The sequence below is a fragment of the Pan paniscus genome, chromosome 10 (genome assembly GCF_029289425.2).
Source record: "Pan paniscus chromosome 10, NHGRI_mPanPan1-v2.0_pri, whole genome shotgun sequence".
Taxonomy (NCBI): domain Eukaryota; kingdom Metazoa; phylum Chordata; class Mammalia; order Primates; family Hominidae; genus Pan; species Pan paniscus.
In genome coordinates, this window is record NC_073259.2 from 127,891,269 (window position 1) to 127,918,298 (window position 27,030).

At 43.8% G+C, this 27,030-nt stretch overlaps 1 protein-coding gene across 7 annotated transcripts in view; it reads right to left on the minus strand.

Moving 5' to 3' along the window:
- The window catches only part of CIT (citron rho-interacting serine/threonine kinase), a 191,451-nt gene that overhangs the window by 139,846 nt on the left and 24,575 nt on the right, over positions 1-27,030 (minus strand). For all 7 annotated transcript variants that reach the window (XM_003832401.4, XM_008957793.3, XM_034934622.2 and 4 more), the window contains exons 5-7: positions 24,413-24,514; positions 8,305-8,447; positions 6,998-7,091 (exon numbers count right to left, since the gene is read on the minus strand). In XM_003832401.4, coding sequence (XP_003832449.1) covers positions 6,998-7,091; positions 8,305-8,447; positions 24,413-24,514 — 339 coding nt within the window. The remainder of the gene's footprint in view (positions 1-6,997; positions 7,092-8,304; positions 8,448-24,412; positions 24,515-27,030) is intronic.

Sequence of the window (27,030 nt, forward strand, 5' to 3'; positions counted from 1 at the left end):
CTAACCATTACTAGAAAACTGGCAGTTGGCCAGGTGCAGTGGCCCATGCCTGTAATCCCAACACTTTGGGAGGCCAAGGTGGGTGGATCATTTGAGGCCAGGAGTTTGAGACCAGCATGGCCAACATGGTGAAGCCCCATCTCTACTAAAAATACAAAAATTAGTCAGGCGTGGTGGTGCACACCTGTGGTCCCAGCTACTCGGGAGGCTGAGGCACAAGAATCGCTTGAACCTGGGAGGCGGAGGTTGCAGTGAGCCAAGATTGCGCCATTACACTGCAGCCTGGGTAACAGCGAGACTGTAAGAAAAGAAAAGAAAAAAGAGAAGAGAAGAGAAGAGAAGAGAACTGGTGGCTAACTGGCAAGATAATATTACAAATCTCAAGTTCAAAAATTTGGAAAACTGCCTTTGGAATTAACGTTCCTACTTCAACCCACCCGCAGGGCAAGACATGATAATTAACTTCCACCCAGCGCCCAAGGTTAATGAGTTCTTTTTCCTCACCCCTAACCCTTGTTCCTGTGATTCCCTCCCCGACCGTTCAGAAACCCAGGGGCTTATAATCCAATGGCACCCAAGCACTTGACCTTGGCAAAGAAAGATTAGGAGAATACAGGAGGGCATTTTATAAAGCTAAATGTAACCCATTTAAAGGACTGTCCTTTTTTTCTGAGAATTTGTCCTTCTGACTTTTTTTAGTGTTTAAATGTCCTTTGTTTCTGGATATGCTGTTGATGAAAGAAGCAGGCTTTCTTCCCCTCATACCCACCCCTGTCTAGGCAGCCTAGTAAGCTGGCAACCCCTTTGGTCTTCAAAATTATTTTGACGTTTTACTGAGCCATGAAATTTGAAGTCTAAAGATTCCTTCTCTAACTTTTCTCCCCATCAAAACAGAGAGGCCCTGATTTTAGCTATATAGTGTGTTGGCCAGCTGTCCTATAACTCTATATCATAATGGGCTTCTCTCAGGTCAGCAGTTACATGGTACAAAAGAACTTTTTCCTCATTAAACGATGGTAAGTGAACCTGAGTGAGCCAAGAGATTTTGTGGGTAAGTCCACATACCTTGAAGGCTGGGCTTTACATCAAGAAAGTAAATTTGCTTTACTTTAACTGGGTGTGGAGAGGAAAGTGAATGTTTAGTGAGGACGTGATGAGGTCTCCTCTCCCTGGGGCTGATTCTGGATGAAGCTTTTCCAGCCTGTAACTTGAATCTCATCCATTCCTCTGCCATGAGACTTTCTCGTTATATGAAACAGACCTATTCTTCCCTCTCCTCTCTTTTTACCCCTTCCCTCGGGCCCACGCTCTGATACAGGTTTTTCCAAGCCCTAAACCCAGAAAGCAGTGTGATACAATCATTCCTGACATGGATTGTCCACCGGTTTGGGCAATAAAACTTCCCCTGTAAGTGCCCCTTCAAGAAAGCCAGATGGTCACACCATCCAAAACCCACAGGCAGGCTTGGCTTGATAGACAGAAGGGGAGACAAAGGGGAAAATATTTGGCCTAAGACAAAACCACAGGGTGACTTAAGCTTGAAGAACTGAAAGTAGCTTAAGTCAAGGAGAAGACTTAATATGTTGGGAAATCTGGGCTGATTCTGTTTTTTAATATGTATGTAAATGTTAAAGAGCTCAGCACAGGTTAGGGTTAAACTAAAGGGTTTTGGTTAAAATGCACCAACAATAACCAATAGATTTTTTTTTTTTTTTTTCCGAGATGGAGTCTCGCTCTGTCACCAGGCTGGAGTGCAGTGCTGTGATCTCAGCTCACTGCAACCTCCTCCTCCCAGGTTCAAGCAATTCTCTTGCCTCAGCCTCTCGAGTAGCTGCGACTACAGGTGCATGCCACCACACCCAGATAATTTTTGTATTTTTAGTAGAGACGGGGTTTCACTATGTTTGGCCAGGATGGTCTCGATCTCTTGACCTCGTGATCCACCCATCTTGGCCTCCCAAAGTGCCGGGATTACAAGTGTGAGCCACGGAGCCTGGCCACAATAGATATTTTTTAAATAACAAAACAAGAGAAGGAAAACTGTAACATCTTGATTTGACTAGGTAATGAAAATGCTACTATATTGTTGATTAAATACTTATCCTTTATGTCTAATTACCTTGCAGGACCTAACTACGCAATTGTTGAATACATACCATTTGCACTTACTGGATTTTGTTTTTATTGCCACAGACTGTTCAGGAATATTCAGTTCTCCTTATTTGCAGCTCACAGGGCAGTCACTTGTTCACAACCAAAGAGTTGCAAAAACAGAATTGACTGGGGAGTGTTTCTCAGGACAACCCAGCCAAACAGTATGAATTGCCAATGCCCCATTTTCAAACTAATGGTAAGACTTATCAAAGAAAGATAATTCCCCAACTAATTTTTGCCCCCTAACAGATACATGATTATACACATTTATGCACAATCATTTTCTAATTTTCTAAATTTTATTAATTTGTACTAGAAAGCTATGAAGGGAAAAATACCCACTGGCTTCCTCTTAAGTGCATAATAGTGATTAGCAAAGGCATTACTCTTTGTTAATTAACAAATCTCTAAGTGTGTAATAGTAATTAACAAACGTTTTTAATGACAGTTAATGACTGCTAAGTTCCCATTAGTCACTGACCCCCAAGCACATTAAACCTGTTCAACACGTAATCTCACATGTCCTGATTATGATTTTGCAATATGCTTTCACTCTCCTCTGGTGGCAATTCAGCCAGCTAATCTGGGTGAGATATTAAAAGTGAAACTGTAGTAGGGGCCCAGCCTGCCTGCAGGAGGACACTGTCTGATAGGGCCCAAGTACTACTTAACTTAATTAATTTTTTTTTTTTTTAAAGACTGCTCTGTCGCCCAGGCTAGAGTGCAGTGGCGCAATCTTGGCTCACTGCAACCTCCAGCCCCTGGGTTCAAGCAATTCTCCTGCCTCAGCCTCCCGAATAGCTGGGACTACAGGTGCGCGCCACCACACCCAGCTAATTTTTACAATTTTTTTTTAGTAGAGACAGGGTTTCACCATGTTGGCCAGGCTGGTCTCAAACTCCTGACCTCAGGTGATCTGCTCGCCTCAGCCTCCCAAAGTGCTGGGATTACAGGCATGTGCCACCACTCCCGGCCAACTTAGTTAATTTTTACTGTATTAACAGGGAAGAAAATAAACAAGTTCAGAAGACTATATGAGAATGACTAGGGGACAGAAGAGTCTGCCATATTTTAGGAGAAAGGGGGAGAAGGAAAAGAAAGGAAGGAAGGAAGGAAAGGGGGGAAGAACTGAAAGAGGGAGAGAGGGAGGGAGAAAGAAAAGAGTTAGCTTAGCAGGTTCTTTCACTAACAAAAAGCAGATGAGGAAGAAAGAAAACCAATGTCTTCCTCCTCCTAACCCCTTTCCATAAAATGCTTCAACATGGTGAAACCCCATCTCTACTAAAAATACAAAAATTAGCCAGGCATGGTGGCGGGCACCTGTAATCCCAGCTACTCGGGGAGCTGAGGCAGGAGAATCTCTTGAACCCAGGAGGCGGAGGTTGCAGTGAGCCAAGGTCGCCCACTGCACTCCAGCCTGGGTGACAGAGCAAGACTCTGTCTTGAAAGAAAAGAAAAGAAGAGAAGAGAAGAGCTTACAAATAAAACTATTTAAACCTAACTTTACCCATCAAGTTGCCTAGGGCATAAGCATATACCTGCAGAAGCAGGGGGAAAAGGAGTTCTTACTACGTCGTTCCTCTTGTGGAAAATAAAGCTTTTCACTCCTACATAAATCTAAAAAGGGCTATCTCTTGTGGGGTTGCAACTGCCAAATGGGGTTGATTATCACTTACTGTGCTATATAATGTGGTTTATCTACAATCTCCTTATGACTGTTTTCATGAGAGCCAAATGAGACAGATTGGAACTCAGCTGTTCACCATTCTTTGAGATTCTAATAAAGTGAAGTGGGTGACCTAAGTCACACAGCAGGTCCTAGAGTCACTAGGCCCTGTGTTTACTAACAGAAAATACTCCAAAGCAACATTCTGAATCAGAAGCTTGAAATAAGACAATGGATAATGGAAAACTGAACAGATCTAAGATTCACAGGTATCCAAAATACGAAGATATTATGTGGGGGTGATAGGGAAGGGATTGATTGATTTGGGGTAAGTAATATACGGTAGTTCCAGTAAATGTGGATTATATTTTATATGGTATACTATGAGTACAGGCAACATTTAGAACCTACTTTAGGCCTACAGACATTTCATTTAAAGGAAATATGTTTAACCCAAAACCACTATTAAAAATATCCCCCCAAAAATTATAATTTTATATCCACACTTGACTTGATCTAGTGTGCAGATTATTGCTCTTCTATAAGAAAAAGGACTTTGCACTTAATGCAAAAAATTCCTTATCTGCCTGTCACGTTCCAACCCTAAAAGCTCAAGAGAAAAAGAGAGGCAATATTCTCAAGTGTGTGGTATAGAGTGTCATATCTCCTTGACCAAAATAATCAGAGATTGAGCCTTGTTGTAAATAAACCTGGGAGGCTCCCCACCTGGAGTGAAGGTTGTTACAATTATAACTGAAAAGGGCAGTCTGAAGCACTAAAAAATAGAAACTGGGAACCCTGTCTCTCCACCAAGAGCTCCAAAGAGAATGACCCCAGACACAGAGATAGGGTCTTATTCTTAATTCCTATTTATTTACCAAGCAGTAACTTTGGAACTTGATTAGTTTGCTGAGGTTTTCTTACTGCAAACACATATTCCTGTCTAATTAATTAGCTTTCTGATGCTTCTCAACCTACTGCAGGCATGATCAACTAAGGGTTCTCAAACCCCACTTCCCCCAACCCTCCTACCCCAGGCACATCTGGCAATGTCTAGAGACATTTTTGGTTATCACATCTGGAGGGGAGGGTGCTAATGGCATCTAGGAGGTAGGAGTCAGGGATGCAGCTAAACATCTTATACAGCGCATCCCCCACAACAAAGAATTATTCAGATCAAAATGTCAGTAGTGCTGAGGTTACACTGTCAATGTACCTATGCTTCAATTTATTTCTAAATCCATGATTTTTTTTTAAATTTCATGAATGCAGCATATAAATTTGTTTTAAGACAGGGTCTTGTTCTGTCGCCCAGGCTGGAATGCAATGGTGCAAACACGGTCATTGCAGCCTCAACCTCCTTTGCTCCAGCGATCCTCCTGTCTTGGCCTCCCATGTGGCTGGAGCTACAAGCATGTACTACCATGTCTGGCTAATTTTTTGATTTTTTGTAGAGACTAGGTCTCATTTTGTTGCCCAGGCTGGTCTCAAACTCCAGCAATCCTCCCGCCTTGACCTCCAAACGTGCTGGGATTACAGGTGTGAGGCACTACACCTGGCCCATATAAATGTTTAATCCTAAGTGATAAAACTGCATTATTTTAACTTTTTTTCTGTGCTTTATTCCACTAAATTTAATACCTAAGTTTTCATGCCTGTTTCTAAATTGTACATAATTTTTAAAACATAAAATGCTTTGTAGTTATAGCAATATAATCTAATTCTTAATGTAATGATCAAGTGAACAGATTACAAGAAAATAACCTGAAAAAAAGAATAGTGCTGAGGTTGAGAAACTTTGACACTGGACAACATAGGAAACTTATTTTTCCAAGGGCCTGAACACCAAGAAAATTATCTCAAGAAGGTCTCAGGTCTGCAGAACAGACAGGCCAGATGCTAGAAAGCAAAAAGTTAATGCAACTCCAAGCCTTTTCTTAACATCAACCTAATAATATCCACTTTTCTGGAAGCAGTTTAAGAAAAAAAAGAGCTGGGCGCAGTGGCTTATGCCTGTAATCCCAGCACTTTGGGAGGCCGAAGCGGGTGGATCACGAGGTCAGGAGATCGAGACCATCCTGGCTAACACGGTGAAAGCCCGTCTCTACTAAAAATACAAAAAATTAGCTGGGCGTGGTGGCGGGCGCTTGCAGTCCCAGCTACTCAGGAGGCTGAGGCAGGAGAATGGCGTGAATCCAGTGGGGCGGAGCTTGCAGTGAGCCGAGATCGCGCCACTGCACTCCAGCCTGGGGGACAGAGCGAGACTCCGTCTCAAAAAAAAAAAGAAAAAAGAAAAAGAAAATTTTACATATTGTCCTTTATGTAAAGGATTTAACTCTCAGACTTGGGGGGCATTTTGAAGAGCAGCTTCTCTAACCTCTTAAATTATGCATTTTCACTAGCATCAGTTTTTTCTAGAGAAAGTATAAAAGATCAACTTCCCAAGGATTTGTCTAGGTCACCAAGTGGCTCAGTTGTAAAATCAGTCTTAAAACCTAAGTCGATTTTCTCTTAGACCTATCCTTTTTTGCGGAGTTGACTTCCAAATTCATATTTTAGTACATACCAACTTTATTAGAAGATTTTTAAACTCTAATCTTTTTTTACTTTGTCATCTTTTTCCTAAAGTAGTCTCACTCTTGATCTCAGTAGCTACCCTCCTGCCATCCTACTTAGCATGTGGAATACAGTTTAATTTCTACCAAAGATCCAAGACTTAAAAATGATATTTTGAGCACTTGGTTCTTAACACTTAAGGATATTTGGTTCAAATGCTCCAGTGATTAATTTCAATTTTGCTGCATAGGAAATAGAGGATTTGACATGCAGGAGTTTCCATTTCATCAAAATATTTGAAAGTAAAAAAGATAATATAACAAAAGACAGTCTATAACAGGCAAGGAAAATGAAGAGAGAAACAAAATAAGCATTTTCCTTTATTTCTAACCAAACTATAACAATGCTCCTAAAAATGTCTTGGAGGGTATTAACAGGCACTATACATAAAAAGGTGCCACCGTCTGGGAAATGGTTCTGTGTCCCTGTCCCCACCCGCATACACTGCCAAAGGCTCCAAAAAAATTGTTCACCATTTTATCCCAACACTTCCCAAACTTAGGAGGACCAAGAATACTTTTTAGTATAAACTCTATTAAGCTATCTTATTCCATTTTTTACCATCTTGTTTGAATTCATTTTCGCGGCAGATCCAAAATCCACCAGCTTGATGTGTCCTGTGCGGTCAATGAGAATGTTCTCAGGCTTGATGTCTCTGTAAGAAAATCAGGACCATGAATTGCCTCCTCCATCCCAATCAGCAAGCAAGTGCTAACCTAGAATCTCAATTGAGCCAAAAACCTTTGTTTATGTATTCTGTTATATAGACCTCCTCTATTGGTGGATATAAATGATTAGCATACATTTTGCAAAACGAATTTAACTGAAAGGAAGGAAGGAAGGAGAGAGGGAGGGAGAGGGGGAAAGAGAAAGAGGGCGAGAGGGAGCAAGGAAGCATAGGAGAGAAAGAAAAGGAAGAGAAATGAAACACATATTATTCAATGGATTATTTCTCCTAGAGACACACATTTCACATGAGGAAAACTAAGGCCAAAAGGAGCTATGAAATTTTCCCAAGGTCATGTAGCTAGGCAATGGAAAAGCTGAGAATCTATCTCAAATTTCGTGATTCCTGGCCTAACAATCATTGTATTCCCACAACATTCTCAGATGTACACAAAACATCAGATGAATGAAGACATGAAGAACCACTTATCAACTGAGGATTTTGTAGGCCAGGCATGGTGGCTCATGCCTGTAATCCCAGCAATTTGGGAGGACAAGGTGGGTGGATCATGAGGTCAGGAGATCAAGACCATCCTGGCCAACCTGGTGAAACCCCATCTCTACTAAAAATACAAAAATTAGCTGGGCATGGCGGTGCGTGCCTGTAATTCCAGCTACTTGGGAGGCTGAGGCAGGAGAATCACCTGAACCCAGGAGGCGGAGGTTGCCATGAGCCAATATGGTGCCACTGCACTCCAGCCTGGCAACAGAGCTAGACTCTGTCTCAAAGAAAAAAAAAAAAATTGTAAATTCTAACGGGCAGAGTTAGAGAAGTACAGCTCCATGGTCTTACACTACTATGTGGTATGACATTTCCTTCTGCAAACCAAAATTCAGTTCTTCTATCATATAACTCAAAGAACCCATGCAGGAGTTCCCAGTCTTATTTAGCTACATTAATAGATATTACTAGCAAACTTGAGCACATTACAATTCTAGATCTATTGCACTGCTGGATAAGCAAGCTGAAATGTCCTCCATCTTGGAAAGTTTGCTTTCAGCCAGTTATTGGTAGACTGGCTAAAAACTGGATGGGGCGTTATCTTGATCTTGAAATCACTCATCCACTCATTTCCATGCAGGAACTCTTATGCGACACAGGAAAATCCTCAGCATAAAAATGCTACCAGAGTCTCACTTACCGATGCACGTATCCCATCAGATGAACGCTGTGAACAGCCAAAATCAGCTCAGCTAGGTAAAATTGTATCAGGTTTTCATCTAACTGGTCCTCATATCTATTCAAAAGTGACAGCAAGTCCCCTCCAGGCTGATATTCCATGACCTGTATAGAATGCCAAAGTTATTAATTCTTCACACACCTAAAAATAGGGAATGCCTCAATTAGATCCTCGAATATCACCTGACGTGTTATAATAACAAGGTCTCCACAAAGCAAAGAAGATGTGTAAGGCACGCTGTAAGTCATGTAGGATGAAGTCCCTGCCCTAAGGAAATTACATCTGTTACCCAGGGGAATCAATATAATGAAAGACTAGTCCTAGACACCATGCACAGTGTTTGCAAGGCAAGCTTGAACAGTTGAATTAAATCCACCCACTTTCCCACCCACAAGTTGACATCCCAGACATTCCCTAGGATTAGGTACAGTGTAGACAGATATTCCTAGAGGGCAACCACTCTCTTATATCCTTTCTGTATTCCCCTCAGCACCCAGCAGAATACAGAAGGCTTGCAATAAATGTGATACAATCTTTTCCTTTTATAGTCAGTGTGGAAAGCAACTGACAGCCTCTATTCAAAATTTAAATGTGAAAATATCCCCTTTGACCTAGTAATTCCACTTCTAACAATTTACAGGTACTTACAATAGTTTGCAGATAAATAGAAAGATAAATAGATTCCTTGCAGTATTGTTTGTAACAGGGGAAAAAAACATGGAAATCATTCAGCTATCCATCAGTTAGAGACTGGCTAAAATATGACATATGTAAACAACGGGATAAGACAAAGATATTAAAAACAAACAGATTCCATTTATTCATACTGCCATGGGAAATTGTCCATGACAATATAAAGTGAAATCTTGTAAAGAATAAAGTACAACCCCTTTTTTGAAATAAATAAGGAATTATTACATGTGTTGGTACATACACAGGAAAAAAATCTTGAAGAAGAATACGAAGCCTCAAGTAAAATGTTTGATTAGCAAAAAGAAACTCTTCTACCCCAAGGAACTGAAATCCTTTCTCCTTTTGATGATAAACAGGTGTGATATTCCTGAGTCCCTAGGTAGCTATAAGGCCAGTTAGCCTGGGTGGCTTCAGCCTCCTGCTGGTGACTTCACCTCTCTGCCTTTCAGTTTCATCCTCTCTAAAACAGGGATAAGACTAATCCTCTTGCAGCACTGTGTGAGGATTAAGACAAGGTCCTAGGAGGGCCTGGCACAGTGCCTGGCACCAACATGAAGTCTTCACCTACCATTCAATTCCCTTTCTTCCCCCCCACTTTACTGCATGATCCTTTCTGCTCTGGCCAGCAAAAAGAACCCATTTAGACAATCGCTGTAGCCATGTTAACCCTTATTGAGTTCTCCTGTCCTTCGCCCTGATTTCCCATTTTATTAGCCATGCTATAAATGTCTTGGAAGTTGTCTCATATGCTTTCTGGGAAAAAGGCAAGATCTGAATATACTTCTTAAAAAAAACACTAAATCTCACAAACTACTGCATTCCAAAAGCCAACTCGGGGATGTGAATTCTCACCATCATCCTCCAAACTCCTGCTTGCTTTTAGTCCAGAATTAGAAGAAAGCTCTAGACAAGTCAGAAGTAGAGCATCTGCACAGAGCCCCAAAGGCCTCAGGCTGGTCCAGTAAAATCTCCAGAAAGTGTGCCCAGCACCAAGGCAACCCCAAACCAGAGACCCCTGGAGAAGCCAGTGACTCGCGCATCCTCCCCGGGGGCTCCTTATAACCTGGGAATCTACTCCATTCACATGGGTTCTGACAACAGCAGACATTAAGCCAGACACTGGACAATTGCATTTGAAGAGTAAGGTTCCATTTGTATAACAATTGCTGAAAAAATTTTGATTTATGGGCTGGGCACAGTGGCTCACACCTGTAATCCCAGCACTTTGGGAGGCCGAGGCAGGCGGATCACAAGGTCAAGAGATCGAGACCACCCTGGCCAACATGGTGAAACCCCGTCTTTACTAAAAATACAAAAATTAGCTGGGCATGGTGGTGCATGCCTGTAGTCCCAGCTACTCGGGAGGCTGAGGCAGGAGAATCGCTTGAACCCGGGAGGCAGAGGTTACAGTGAGCTGAGATCACGCCACTGCACTCCAGCCTGGCAACAGAGCGAGACTCCATCTAAAAAAAAAAAAAAAAAATTTATGAACAAGAGGAACACTTAGAAGGGGGCAGCACCTAACATACACACCTTCCTTCCCCCATGTTCCTAGCAGACATTAGTTACTCACCCCAGTCCTCGAGGAGCCCACAGGAGCCACCTGGCTGCCTGTAGCTCACCCACTCATCCCAACCTGGTTCTCCATAGGCTCTGGGTATGTGGGTGAATGCTAATTTATATGTCTGTTTTAAATATATATTGACATTAAAAAGGTCTTAAATATCCAAAAAAAGAAAAAGGAAAGAAATTCACAGATAATAACAGAAGTACTTATACTTTTAGTACTGAAATGTCTTAAAATAAGAACAATGCATATTTATGACGACACGCCACAGTTATAAATTTCCTATGGCTGTATTAAAGATGTGAAAAAAACAGTATGGCTTGTAAGTTTAAGGCTGAGAAAGTCATACGCATAGCAGAGCAGCCACCGGCAACTCTTAAGAACTGACAAACTGAACACAACTTAGTATTTGGCAGCTACTCCTGACATTCTATTTGCAATGACCAGTAAAATAGTTCAGAAAACAAGAGCCAGCTTGTAAAGTGGCAAAAAGACATGTATTCTTTGCTTCCATTCAGAAGATCCAACTTCCTGAACTGAAAATCCCCTCCCAAGTCAGATCAGTCTAAGAGTGGAACAACTTCCCATTTCTTCAAAACCAGGGTTGATTGAGAAAACAAGCAACAAAAATTACAACAGCTGCTACACAGCATGCTTCACAACATGAGGCCAAAACAGACACACTCAATGACAAACCTCTAAATAGACCGGGTCCTTATCAAAGATGCTAATCAAACTTGACCCACCAACACTATTCCAGGTTACCACACCAAAAATTCCAACAGTGCACCATTAGGAGAATGTAAGTCAGACATTTACTAAGTAAATGTGGCTATCCCAAGATGTTACCCATATCCCAAAACTATACTACTGGGGTATAGCTGCTCATTCTAGTATGAATGGAGGCCATGGGGAAGATGGCTTGTGTGTGGCCAACCACAGCTTATTCAATCATCATGCTGTTAGAGCTTAAAGATACAATAAAGACCCAGGACTTGAGTGCTTTCATAAAATACGTTTGGATTGTTAAAATGGTACCAAGAGGTTCCAAAAGCATCATCTAAAGTAACAAACTAGGAGCCTTCGAGTCTTCTTATCAGGTGACTTGCTGTGAACCAAAGAACAGGGTCAGCAGAAAATGATGAAGAAGTTAAGGACCAAGTCGCCACCCAGGTTGTGACCAAGAGTCCATTCACAGCATCTGGTTTTGTCCAAAAATGTAACTCTGTCCCTGACTTTTACTCTTCAGAGATGCCCAGTAAGGCACTGATTCTAAAAACCAGGATAGCCTTGGCTTCTACCCCAAGACAACTGTAGGTCCTCTAGGTTAGAACTTCCCAAGCCTGATTGTCCATCAGAATCACCAGAAGTGCTTGTTAAAAATAAGACAAGCCAGGCATGTTGGCTCATGCCTATCCTAGCCCTTTGGGAGGCTGAGGCAGTACAATCGCTTGAGGCCAGGAGTTTTGAGACCAGCTTGGGCAACAAAGCGAGACCCCACCTCTAATAAAAATTAAAAATTTAAAAGAAAATAAAATAGACTCATCTAAATCAATACTTGAGTGCCTATCGTGCCAGCCACTATTCTAGATGTTAGGGAAACAGCAGTGAATAAAACAGAAAAAATCCCCGACTCCATACAGCTGACGTTCCAGTATAATGAAAAAGAGTTTTGTTTTTTTGGGTTTTTTTTTTAGATGAAGTCTCACTCTGTTGCCCAGGCTGGAGTGCAGTGCCACGATCTCGGCTCACTGCAACCTCTGCCTCCCGCGTTCAAGCGATTCTCCTGCCTCAGCCTCCGGAGTGGCTGGGACTACAGGCATGTGCCACCATGCCCAGCTAATTTTTGTATTTTTAGTAGAGACGGGATTTCATCATGTTGGCCAGGCCAGTCTCGAACTCCTGACCTCAAGTGATCCACCCGCCTCGGTCTCCCAATGTGCTGGGATTACAGGTGTGAGCCACTGCGCCCGGCAAGAATTTTAAAATAATAATAATAAGCAGTATAGTAACATAAAGCATATCTCTTTCCCATCCCAACCACTTAGGGAGCTTAAAGGATTCCAGGGAATAACCCCAGACTTCATGGATCACATTCCATGGGTGGGACCCAGGAATCTATAGTAAAAGGAGCTACTGTGGTGATTCAGATGCAGCTAGCCCAGCACTGTGTTGGGACCCACTGCTGAGGAGGCTGTGGAACCAATATGGCTCCCTACTCCAAGTGAATTGAAAGTTTCCATAGCAGCAATGCCCTTGATGAAACGTGACTTTCATATAGCCATCACCTCTGCTGCTTATATTTTTTTCAGTGACTACCTGGAGCCTTTCTGCATATCAAGACAAGATCACTGACAACAAAGGGCTGGAAAATAACCAGTCCATCAGCACTGAAGCCAGTGATCTTCCCTCCTTACAAGGACTGGAGATGTCTCCTGCACACACAATGAGCAGCTGCAGGTCACCCAAATGAGGATCACCAAGGCATGGTAATCAAAGGCTAGGGGCACAGGAGGAGGAAAGAGTCCTAGAGTGAAACAGCCCAAAACAATGTGGCAATCCCGCTGATGGCAGAGAAAGCACAGCAGCTGACAGACGAGCCTGGCTTGGAGCTATAATGGACTTGCTCTTTTAAAGCAAAGACTTTCAGGCCAACAGAGACAGACCCTTCTGATGGCAGCAGCTGCAGATGCTAATTAAAGGGCAAATCTCACATGTGTTCAGTTTGGAAGTAGCGGCTGCTTCCCTGTTGGTGTTTGCATCCATACCCCAGTACCAGGAAGGCAATTTCCATCCATTGTGTTGCATTTGAAACGAAGGACAAATGTGTGTGTGCATGTGTGCACGTGTGCACACACACATATACAATGAACCCACGTGCATGCTTGCATATGCGGAGATGGGGTGAATATTGAACAGTTCTTTAGTACTCTATTCCAATTCACATAGGGCATTAGAGGCATGCTGTGCTAGCCACCTCTTAGAAATGTCTCCTTGAAATGTTTGCACGCTCAGCACAACTGAAAGTGCCATGAAAATGTAATGACGCTGGCGGCATTGTTATCCGCTCTGCCCAATGTTCCTGATCTTTGGCATGAGGGAGGAGAGAAGGGGTCCTCAAAGCAGAGTGGCCTCTGAGCAGAGTGGCCCCGATATTATTCTTCTTGAGAATAAAAACTCTGTTATTTTCTTCTTGGTCAAAGTGACCAAGAGAAAAAGAGAGAAGCACCTTTATCTTAGAAAACATGAAACCCAGCCTGTTTCATCCATCTATGCGAAAAATCCTCATTGAGTACTGAATCATCCAGAGTCTTGCCAAGAAACAGACAGGACACGCAAACCAGGGAATTGAGGACATTCATTAGGGAAGGGGCTATTTACAAAGGTTCGGGTTAGGAGAAGAAAAATAAACTTGGGATGATGAAGCACCCCAGGGCTAGCAACAGAAGAGGACCAGATACCATGCCTGGGCCTGAAAGAGCAAGGACAGGGATTTCGGATGTGTACACTATTACTGAAGGGACAAAAGGAAGAAGCTATAACCAGAAACTAACTATAGCTACAGCTATAAAACAATGGTTCTCAAAATGAGGTCCCTACACCAGCAGCAGCATTACCTGGAAACTAGTTAGAAATGCAAAGTCTTGGCCAAGTGCAGTGGCTCATGCCAGGAATGCCGGCATTTGGGGAGGCTGAAGCAGGAGGATCACTTCAGCCCGGGAATTCAAGACCAGCCTGAGCAACCCAGTGAGACCCCCATCCTTACAAAAAATTAAAAAGGTGGCAGGGCATGGTAGTATATGCCTGTAGTCCCAGCTACTCAGGAGGGTGAGGACAGCTTGAGCCCAGGAGTTTGAGGCTACAATGAGCTACGATCGTGCCACTGCACTCCAGCTTGGATGACACAGTCAGACTCTGTCTCGAAAAAAGAAGAAATGCAAATTATTGGGCCCCACCCCAGACCTACTGAATCAGAAACTCTGGGGATGGGGCCAAGGAAGCTGGGACAACATAATTGAATTGTGGCTCCTAAAATGGTAGAAGTGTAAATGCACTCACTTGAAACATGCCTCAAAACACCAGAATAAAAAAAATCAACTATTTCAAAGGCACAGAAAACTCAAAGAACCTCCCAAAGGCAACAATACACTCAGCAATTGAATTGAAGTCAATAAGAGGAATTAATATCTCATTTCACCGATAAGAAAATTGAGGCGGAAAAGGCCAGTGACTCTGGAGAGACCAAACAAGGAATGGTAATAAAACAAGAACCAATATTCTAAGTCACAGCCTCATTCTGATGGGCAGCTGGTTTCCAAACCCTGGCTTCAGAAGCAGCAGCATGTGAGCAGGCCTGGTGAGTTTTGAGACATGCCTGAAAAATCAGATAATCTTAGCTGAGAGATCAAAACAGCACATGTCTCACTGTCAAAACTATCATAAGCTGCCACATTTCACTAAAGTAAACAATGAAGTTGTGTTCATTAACTCCCTCCAGATTCCCAATGACAGCATAGGCTGCTATTCATGAAAGCCTAGAAACAGCCCACTTTCAAATTGTTCCTATATAGGAAACAAACGCTGCCCATAAAATTGCACAGGTGTGGGTTGAAAGCAAGACAATATAAAGAACTCATCCCAAGCAGGGCATCAGATCCAGTGGTTTCAGATCCAGAAGTATAATGCCTTGAGTAAGAATATGGAAGGTGAAACTACAGGCCTGGCTTCAAAGCTTAGCTGTACCTTGTATCACCTACAAAAGCAGCTGTTTATTTAATCTTTTTTTTTTTTTTTTTTTTTTGAGATGGAGTCTTGCTGTGTCGCCCAGGCTGGAGTGCAGTGGCACCATCTTGGCTCACTGCAACCTCTGCCTTCCAGGTTCAAGCAATTCTCCTGCCTCAACCTCTGGAGTATCTCGGATTACAGGTACCCACCACCATGCCCGGCTAATTTCTGTATTTTTAGGAGAGACAGGGTTTCACCATGTTGGCCAGGCTGGTCTCAAATTCCTGATCTCAAGTGATCCACTTGCCTCGGCCTCCCAAAGTGCTGAAATTACATGTGTGAGCCACCATGCCCAGCCAAAAGCAGCTGTTTTAGCCTCTGTGACAGACTATTAATTGTGCCCCCAAATCCATCCTTCCTTTATTCCACAGTAATAAGAATTTTAGCTTGACAGAGGCCACGCAGCCGACAGTAAATTCCCAGTCTCCTTAGCAGCTAGATGTGCAGTCACATGACTACGTTCTGGCCGAGAAAATGTGAGAGGAAATGATGTGTCCAACTTCCACATCCATCTATAGAAAAAGAATTTGCTTACTCTGAATTTCTATTCTTTTTTCCTACCAGCCAGCTGGAACAGAGACATGAAATGGCCCAACTTCAGCCACGTAAAAGAAGACAACATCCTAAGGAAGGGGGGAGTCACAACATGGAAGGAACCTGGGTCCCTGAATTAACACATACAGCAGAGCTGCTCTACCAGCCTGGGTTGTACATTAGGGTCTCTTTGATACAGCAGCTAAGCATGTACCTTAGCTAATACATCTCTACATGCAACCAGGGAAAAACATTTGGAGTGAACACAAGGAAGTCATTGTAAAGTTAGAACATGGAAAAGAAGTTCATGAGTCAATTGCAGGCTCAGAGCAAGGGTAATCTGAAGAAAACCACAGTAGGAAAAACATCAGCACAAATAATTTAGACAAAACAATACTGGCAGGGCACAGTGACTCACGCCTGTAATCCCAACACTTTGGGACGCCAAGGCAGGCGGATCATGAGGTCAAGAGTTTGAGACCAGCCTGACCAATATGGTGAAACTCCGTCTCTACTAAAACTGCAAAAATTAGCCAGGCATGGTGGTGTGTGCCTGTAATCCCAGCTACTCAGGAGGCTGAGGCAGGAGAATCAATTGAACCCAGGAGGTAGAGGTTGCACTGAGCTGAGATCATGCCACTGCACTCCAGCCTGGGTGACAGAGCGAGGCTGCATCTCAAAAAAAAAAAAAAAACAATACTGCAAGTGGCAAGTGGTGGGATGCAAAACTATGTGTTCTTTGTGAAGATCAGCTCCTTCATGGAAGGACACTGATGAAGGCATCTGTTATGCAGAATTGAACAGATTTCTTCATGAACCAGATCAACAGAGCACTGTTTCCATCAGCCACATGCAGAATACAGGACTAGCTTTGTTATCTAGAACCAGACATTATGACAGAGTTTGTGACAATTTTCTATAGACCAGAAAACAATAAGCCACATTCACTGGTATGTCACCACAAATGGGAAATTTTTAACCATCAAAATGCAAAAGAACTCAAGTTCAATTTCCTTGCACTGCATTCCAAATTTTGAAAATCTCACTGAGTCTATCTTGAATTACACACGTGAAAGAAAATAACTCCGCTGAGAATATAATGCAAGTTCTGTAATACAATAAGTAAATTTGAATGCACATCAAATTTCTATGAAATTAATCACACATTCATCCAATAAATATTGCTTAAGCATTGACTTGGTAAAGCTCTATTCTCCCTTTATGGATGAAGTAGCCTAGTGGGACAGACCAGCACCCACTCATAAAGGAGAAGTACAGGGTGCAATGAGCGTACGTACAGTCAAAAGGCGCCATTCCAGAAGTATAGGGTCTAGGAAGGGCTTCTGGAAGAAGTGAAATCTGATCCAACCCAGAAAGAGGAGTTAGCAAGGTGAATAGGGAAAGAGTGAACAGCATGGAAAAAGGTCAGAGGCAAGGTCAAAGAACCAAAGGAAGTTCAGGATGGATGTTAAGGTAGAAAGAGAGAAACAGTAAGTGGCTGGGGGCAAGTGCAAGAAAGGCCTGGTAAGTCACGTGGAAGAGTCTGGACTTCATCCAGAGGACAGCAGGGAGTCTTGAAGGGTTTCACCAGCGGGCTGACTTGGCTGCAGTATGTGGAAGACCTGGGAGAAGGGCCAGACAGATGGCAGGGAAAATACTTCAGAGGTTATCACAGTAATTCAGGGTAGAGAAGATGGATGCCTGAAACCCACACAGCAGAGGCAAGACTGGAGAGAAGAGACAGCCAGGAGGGATATACCATAGGAGGTAGAATCCTGTTGTTTTTTTCATTGATTTAAAATGTATCTTCAGGGCCAGGCGTGGTGGTTCATGCCTGTAATTCCAGCACTTTGGGAGGCCGAGGAGGGAAGATTACAAGGTCAGGAGTTCGAGAACAGCCTGGTCAACATAGTGAAACCCCGTCTCTACTAAAAAGACAAAAATTAGCTGGGCATGGTGTTGCATGCCTGTAATCCCAGCTACTCAGGAGGCTGAGGCAGGAGAATTGCTTGAACCCGGGAGGCAGAGGTTGCAGTGAGCCAAGATCGCGCCACTGCACTCCAGCCTGGGCAAAGCGAGACTCCATCTCAAAATAAATAAATAAATAAATAAATAAATAATGTTCAACTGCCAAGGGAGCGTGATATGTAAGTTTCCCCAAACCTCAAAGGTTTGTTGATGTAAAAGTGGCCAATAGATAGGATGGAATTTCAGGACTGTACGGTACCGATATAAATCTAGGATCCCTTTATCTTGAAGCAGAATGGGTTTCCAGATTCAGAATTTTTCAGATTTTAGAAAGGTAAAGTGGTACATACACTTTTTTTTTTTTTTTTTTTTTTTTTGAGACAGATTCTTGCTTTGTCGCCCAGGCTGGAGTGCAGTGGCATGACCTTGGCTCACTGCAACCTCCACCTCCTGGGTTCAAGTGATTCTCCTGCTTCAGCCTAAGGAGTAGCTGGGATTACAGGCGCCCACCATCACGCCTGGCTAATTTTTGTATTCTTAGTAGAGACGGGGTTTCACCATGTTGGCCAGGCTGGGCTTGAACTCCTGAACTAAGGTTATCCGCTCGCCTCAGCCTCCCAAAGTGCTGGGATTACAGGTATAAGCCACCGCGCCCGGCCATACATACAGTTTATATTATGGAACACCCTCAGTAGGGTTGGGGACATCACCTTGTAATCAAACACACCATAATTTTATAGCAAAATGGGAAGTCACACTAAAGGGAATGAATAAAGACTAAAAAGAGCCTTAAGAGAGCTTGGATCAAGTTTTGCCAAAAACTGAGTTCAAATCAGGTTTTGCTGATAAACAAGTAACAAAAGAATTTGAGGTTATTCAGAACTCTAGGTATTTCAGAATTACAGATAAGGGATAGCAGACATATGATCATATCTTAATTTCCATGCTAAATTTGAGCTTTTATGTGAAAACTATACCCTTAGCAAGCATTTTACTCAAAAGCAACAAAGTACTTAAGAAGAAAATGGAGACAAGAAAATATTAATAATTACAAAATCCCATCAGTAATACCCAATTGAGCTACAAAACAAGGGAGTAAAAATGTCATTGACCCAAGTAGCAATGTGCTGAGGCAACCAGAACTCCAAAAAACAGCTGCATTAAGAACCCTCCTAGGCTGGGCACGGTGGCTCATGCCTGTAATCCCAGCACTTTGGGAGGCCGAAGCAGGCGGATCATGAGGTCAGAAGATCGAGACCATCCTGGCTAACACGGTGAAACCCTGTCTCTACTAAAAATACAAAAAATTAAACGAACGTGGTGGCACGCACCTGTAATCCCAGCTACTCCAGAGGCTGAGGCAGGTGAATCACTTGAACCCAGGAGGTGGAGGTTGCACTGAGCCGAGATTGCGCCACTGAACTCCAGCCTTGGCGACAGAGCGAGACTCTGTCGCAAAAAATAAAAAAAAAAAAAAAACAACCTTCCATCTTGCAAGATGGCAGATGGAAAAGCTGAGTAGAAGCTAAGGATGCCGATGCCAGTGGTGAGATCACTGGGGAAGCCCCTCTACATCTGGGAGCCTGTCCTAGCACAGAAACCCACAGACAGTCCCAATCCAAGAGGTACTCCAGGAAGGCTATGCCCAAGCAGATGTCCACAGCAGTTAAATCCACAACTAAGAAGACAAAGGTGGCCAGGCGCAGTGGCTCATGCCTGTTAATTCCATCACTCTGGGAGGCTGAGGCGGGCGGATCACCTGGGGTCAGGAATTAGAAACCAGCCTGGCCAACATGGTGAAACCCTGTCTCTACTAAAAATACAAAAATTTGCCGGACATGGTGGTGGGCACCTGTAATCCCAGCTACTCAGGAGGCTGAGGCAGAAGAATTGCTTGAACCTAGGAGGTGGAGGCTGCAGTGAGCCAAGATCCCGCCACTGCACTCCAGCCTGGGCAACAGAGCGAGACTCTGTCTCAAAAAAAAAAAAAAAGCCAGGCGCGGTGGCTCATGCCTGCAATCCCAGCACCTTGGGAGGTCAAGGCGGGCGGATCATGAGGTCAGGAGTTCAAGACCAGCCTGGCCAAAGTGGTGAAACCCCATCTCTACTAAAAATGCAAAAATGAGCCGGGCGTGGTGGCACACGCCTGTAATTCCAACTACTCGGGAGGCTGAGGCAGGAGAACCCGGGAGGCAGAAGATGCAGTGAGCCGAGAACACGCCACTGCACTACAGCCTGGGCAACACGGCAAGACTCCATCTCAAACACACACACACACACACACACACACACACACACACACACACACACACACACACACACACACACAGAAAAAGGAAAGTTATTTCTACTATGACAAAACTAGGTGATGGTAATAAGAACGGTGACATCAAAGTGAGAAATTATCAAAGTGCCCAGATAGTACCCTCCTGAAGATGTGATTTGAGAACTGTTTAGACATGAAACAATGCACTCCCATCAACATGTAAGAAAACTACATTTGGGCATTCCTGCTGGGACTCCTCTGATCATCCTCACTGGCCACAGGGGAGGCAAGCAGTGGTTTCCCTGAAGCTACTGAGCAGTAGCCTGCCACATGGACCACTAAATCCTCAACTGAGTTCCTTCACACAGAACACTCAAAATCTGTCAGTGCCTCTACCAAAATGGACCTTGATGATGTGAAAATCCCAAAGCATTTCAATAATGCTTACTTTTAAGAATAAGCTGCCTGAGACTAGACACCAACAAGGGGAGCTCTTCAGCTCAGAGAATAGAAATATGAGTTTATGGAGCAGTGCAAGGTAGACCAGAAAACTGTGGACTCTCAACTTTGGTCCAAAAAATCAAAGCCCTTCCTAATTCCAGGACTGCTTAGATTCTGTGTGGCCTTGAAAATGAAGTTTATCTTCACAAGCTAGTGTTCTAAACCTGTTGTAGAGCTCGAATTAAAATATCTAAAATAGGCTGGGTGTGGTGGTTCATGCCTGTGATCCCAACAATTTGGGAAGCCAAGGCAGGAGGATGACTTGGGGCCAGGAGTTCGAAACCAGCCTAGGCAACATAGTGAGACCCTAGTCTCTATGAAAAATTTAAAAATTAGCTAGGCATGGTGGTTTGTACCTGTTGTCCCAGCTAATCAGGAAGGTGAAGCAGGAGAATCACTTGAGCCCTGCAATTTGAGGTTACAGTGAGCTATGATCATGCCACTGCAACAGAGACATCATCACTTAAAAAAAAAAAAAAAGAAAAAAATATGTATCTAAAACAACAATAACAAACAAACACAAACCAAAACAAACAAAAGCCCTGTTGTTTCAAGGGAACGTCTTCTCTTTTTTTTTTTTTCTTGAGACGGAGCCTCGCTCTGTCACCCAGGCTGGAGTGCACTGGCACAATCTGGGCTCAATGCAAGCTCCGCCTCCCAGGTTCACACCGTTCTCCTCCCTCAGCCTCCCGAGTAGCTGGGACTACAGGCACCCGCCACCATGCCTGCCTAATTTTTTATATTTTTAGTAGAGACGAGGTTTCACCATGTTAGCCAGGATGGTCTCGATCTCCTGACTTCGTGATCTGCCCACCTCGGCCTCCCAAATTGCTGGGATTACAGGTGTAAGCCACCACACCTGGCCCGAACTTCTTCTTAATAAAGAAGCCTGAGGCTGGGCACAGTGGCTCACGCCTATAACCCCAGCACTTTGGGAGGCCAAGACGGGTGGATCACCTGAGGTCAGGAGTTCCAGACCAGCCTAACCCACATGGCAAAACCCCGTCTCTACTAAAAATATAAAAATTAGCTGGGCACGGTGGCACACGCCTGTAGTCCCAGCTACACAGGAGGCTAAGACAGGAGAATCACTTTAACCCAGGAGGCGGAGGTTGCAGTGAGCTGAGATTGCATGACTGTACTCCAGCCTGGTGACAGAGAAAGACTCCATCTCAGAAAAAAAATGAAAAGAAAAGGCGCAGTGGCTCACGCCTGTAATCCCAGCACTTTGGGAGGCCAAGGCGGGCAGATCATCTGAGGTCAGGAGTTTGAGACCAGCCCCACCAACATGGCGAAACCCCGTCTCTACTAAAAATACAAAAATTAGCAGGGCGTGGTGTCATGCACCTGTAATCCCAGCTACTCGGGAGGCTGAGGCAAGAGAATCGCTTGAACCCAGGAGGTGGAGGTTGCAGTGAGCTGAGATTGAGCCATTGCACTCCAGCCTGGGTAACACTAGCCTGGGTGACAGAGTGAGACTTTGTCTCAAAAATAAAAAAAATTAAAAGTCTGTTAATACATTCAAACATGAGAAGCTGCTTAAGATGCAGAGAGCACAAGGTAAGTACTGCATCTGCAACAGATGTCCTGGAACACCAGCAACCCTAGAAACACACCAAGGTCATCTGTGAAGGTGAGGGTTCCATGCCCCATGTCTCAAGGAAGGAAAGCTTCTAAGGCAATATGTAAGGAAAGGGTGTTTCAGGCCATAAACCTAAGAGCTGTGGCATTGGTTCTGAAGGCACGTGTGGTCAGTCAAAGTCAGTCTGCCAATAGATTCATATGTGAATGTCCTCACTCAGAGGACAAGGAAAACTTCTCTCCAGGCACTGGGTTCTCAACTAATATGAAACCAAGACACATAAACTTATTTATTTTAGGTCAGGAATAAAAGCAGCAAATTCCCCAAAAACAGGCCAGTAGAAGTTTAAGATAAGTGGGAGTTCATCCCTCTTACCCTTCTCTCTTACGTGAGCCTGTTTATCTCCATTCAAGGTAACATGATAGTCCTCTTTTAAGGGCTGAATCAGGAACAAAAATTGTTTCTAGGATACACTTTTTAAATTTAGGAATTTAATCCCTCAAGAACCTAAACAAGGCCCCAAAATGAATTTTAGCATTCTCTAACTTATGATATATACACATCAGGGAAAATTATGCCACTGCTCAAAGAATAAAGTAGACCTGCGTTACTGACAAGGAAGAAAGGATGTCTGGGATACACTGGTGAAAGGCAACAGCAAGCTGGAGAGCCAAGCACAGAGTAACATACCATTTTTATAAAGTAAACTATACACATGTGGATATAGAAATATCCCCCACCGGAGCTGGGCATGGTGGCTCACACCTGTAATCCCAGCACTTTGGAAGGCCAAGGCAGGAAGTTCTCTTGAGCTCAGGACTTCGAAACCAGCCTGGGCAACATGGCAAAACCCCGTCTCTACTAAAAATACAAAAATTAGCCAGGCACAGTGGTGTATGCCCGGGAGGCTGAGGTGGGAGGTTTGCTGGAGCCCAGGAAGTCGAGGCTGCAGTGAGCCATGTTCATGCCACTGAACTCCAGCCTGGGTGGCAAAGCGAGACCTGGTCTCAAAAAAAAGAAGAAAAGAAAAGAAACATCCCCCACCATGCTCCTACAGAGCACAGTTAAGGGTCAGAAAGGGAAAGCTTATGTAACCATTTAACATTTCTTCCCCTAGGGAGGAGGATTAGAAAATAAAACGGAGGGGCCGGGCACAGTGGCTCACTCCTGTAATCACAACACTTTGGGAGGCCGAGGCAGGTGGATCATTTGAGGTCAGGAGTTTGCGGCCAGCCCGGCCAACGTGGTAATACCCCATCTCTACTAAAAATACAAAAATTAGTTGGGCGTGGTGACACGTGCCTGTAATCCCAGCTACTAGGGAAGCTGAGGCAGAAGAATCTCTTGAACCTGGGAGGTGGAGATTGCAGTGAGCCGAGATAGTGCCACCGCACTCCAGCCTGGGTGACAAAGCGAGACTCTGTCTCAAAAAAAAAGAAAAGGAAAAGAAAATGGGGGGCTTTCCCTTCAACTTCATGCATGTCTGCAGTGTTTGCATTTTCTTATAACAACCATGCACTATTATCATTTTTTTAATCCTAAGCAAGCTAACACAGGAAGTTTTTAAAAATTAAAGCAAGATTATCTTATACATAATGACAGACTATTCCCCAACAAATGATTCCCTATTATTGCCTGAAAGCCACAGCTACAATATCCAACCGTCAATGAGGCTGTTTCTTTTTTTTTCTTTTTTTTTTTTTGAGACAGAGTCTTGCTCTGTCACCCAGGCTGGAGTGCAGTGGCGCAATCTCGGCTCACTGCAAGCTCCGCTTCCCAGGTTCAAGCGATTGTCCTGCCTTAGCCACCCGAGTAGCTGGGACTACAGGCACCCGACACCATGCCCGGCTAATTTTTTTGTATTTTTAGTAGAGACGGGGTTTCACTGTGTTAGCCAGGATGGTCTTGATCTCCTGACCTCGTGATCCACCCGCCTCGGCCTCCCAAAATGCTAGGATTACAGGCGTGAGCCACCACGTTCAGCCCAATGAGGCTGTTTCTAAATGGGTTAGCTCTTGATCTTTATAACAAGGAAACCAGGGAGACACCTGTAAGGCAAGAAAGTCTTTGTATGAATGAGACCACATGGGCAAGAACAACATTCAGTTCTACCACAGGCATCTGAGTGTCAGAGTGCTAGGCTAATTCCAGAGAGACAGATGTAAAGACTCACCAGATAAAGGTGATTTTTGTCCTGAAAGGCATACTGTAATTGGGGGATCCACGGGCTTGTGCTTCGAGATAATATGTTCCGCTCTTCCTCAAAAAATGAAACCTAGGGAAAAAAGAAACTGCTTAGACAATTGTAAAGAACTGTGAGAGGAAAAAGAAGCCTTTTCCTCTGTCTTTATGCCTAAACTGATGTTTCTAGCTTTTAAAAACAAAAAAAAAGCAAAGGAAAGAAGGGAAAAGAAAACAGAAGGAAGGAAGGAAGAAGAAGGAAAGGGAAGGAAAGGGAAGGGAAGGGGAAGGGAAACAGAAGGAAAGGGAAGGGAAAGGGAAGGAAAGGGAAGGGAAGGGGAAGGGAAGGGAAGGGAAAGGGAAGGAAAGGGAAGGGAAAGGGAAGGAAAGGGAAGGGAAAGGGAAGGAAAGGGAAGGGAAGGGGAAGGGAAGGGAAAGGGAAGGGGCTGTCACTTAGCCCAGAATTGCATAAATCTCAATCATTCACCTACTTTGGTCACAATTTTTGCCAGCTCCGTATATTACCTGCTCAATTCTTTACCTAACATATTTCTTTAAACTACCTTTCTTTAAATGTAAATATTTTTCTCTTCCTCTTCTCTTCCTGAAGCCATTCACTGGTGTGGAACAAGGTAAGCATCCACACTGGTTATGAGAAAAGTCATGGTGGCCCAGGACACAGTGCCAGTCCCAAGCAACGTGAGGAGGGCAACACTCATGTGTGGGGGCAGCCCGGTATCACAGGCCCACACAGGGTGAGGAAGACATCCACGTGAAAGGGCAACCCAGAGCAGATTATCTGGACCCACCAAGGGGAGGTGGGATACCAACAAAGACAGTAGATTGGATGCATACAGATGCATAAAATAAGTAAACATATTAAGGGTATAATGTCAGAGAAGAGAATTACAAACATGGAAAGGGTGAAAACTAAAATGAACCCTGTGAAGTTGGATTGGAACTGGGGGCACTGGTGTGAACTCATGGTTTTCCCTTTTTATTTTTGTAGAGACAGAGTCTCTCTCTGTTTCCCAAGCTGGTCTTGAACTCCTGGCTTCAGGTGATCCTCTTGCCTCAGCCTCCCAAAATGCTGAGATTAAAGGCATAAGCCACTGTGCCCAGCCACAGTTTTCAATATATAGACATGGATACACAAATATAGATGTAATGTATATGTGTGTGTGTGAGTGCACACACATGTGTAGGTGGATATATTGTATATACATATGTGTATTCCTTAGTGCTGTCCACTGAAAGGGGTCTGGGAGTAGTGACACACCGGTAGCAATGAAAACACCCAATGTCCAGATCTTGGCTTCTAAACACCATTGTCCACTGAAAGGAACAGGGCTCCTCTGAGAAATGACTGATGCCAGAGCCAGGGCAGAGAAAGTAAAAGTACCAAAAGAACCTGAACATCTTGCTATACCAGAAAGCAGGAAAGTATTCAATGAATCTTGGAGACATGTGAAAAGGACACAAAAGCTAACCTAAAAAGGTTCTCAGTGGCCAAGTTGGGAACAATTTAAGTATAAAACTAGTGACAGAAATGGATTATAACTCACTGACTGAAATAGGAAAATGCAAGTCCACATAGATATAAAATATTTCCATCACTTGAAAGTAACTCCCCATAAAATACTTTTTTAATTACAAAGGAGGCTGGGTGCAGTGGCTCATGCCTGTAATCCCAGCACTTCGGGAGGCCAAGGCCGGAAGACTGCTTGAGGCCGGGAGTTACAGACCAGCCTGGACAACACAGTGAGACCCCATCTCTACAATACAAAAAGTAGCTGGGTGTGGTGGTGTTCGCTTACAGTCCCAGTTACTCAGGAGGCTGTGGCAGGTGGATTACTTGAGCCCAGGAGTTCAAGGCTGCAGTGAGCCAAGATCCCACCACTGCACTCCAGCTTGGGCAACCAAGCAAGACCCTGTCTCTAAGAAAAATAAAATAAATAAAATCACGAAGGAGGAAGGAGCAACCCTACAAGTAGAAAGGCATAACTGACACCACCTTAATCAAGTGATCAAAGTGAGCATCAACATAAATGTGATCAACTGAAACAGAGAGTCTTCTGCTCTGATGCAATAAGAACAGAGCATCTTGTCTGAGATATTCCGGCCAAAGACCAAGACCCTAAATCTAAACATGAGCAACATCAGACAAATTCAAATTTTACAAAATAACTGGCCTATAATCATCAGAATTGTCAAGGTCATGAGAGTCCAGGAAAAATCAAAGAACTGCTCCAGATTGAAGGAGACTAAAGAGACAGGACAATTAAGTGTCACATGTGATCCTCAACTCGATCGTTTTATTCTAAAAGACATTATGGGAGCCAGGCGTGGTGGCTCACGCCTGAAATCCCAGCATTTTGGGAGGCCAAGGCGGGCGGACCACTTGAGGTCAGGAGTTCGAGACCAGCCTGGCCAACATGATGAAACCTCGTCTCTACTAAAAAAAATACAAAAATTAGCTGGGCATGGTGGTGTGCTACTTGTGGAGCTGAGGCAGGAGAATCACTGGAACCCGGGGGCAGAGGTTGCAGTGAGCTGAGATCTCGCCACTGCACTCTAGCCTGGGTGACAGAGTGAGACTCCGTCTCAAAA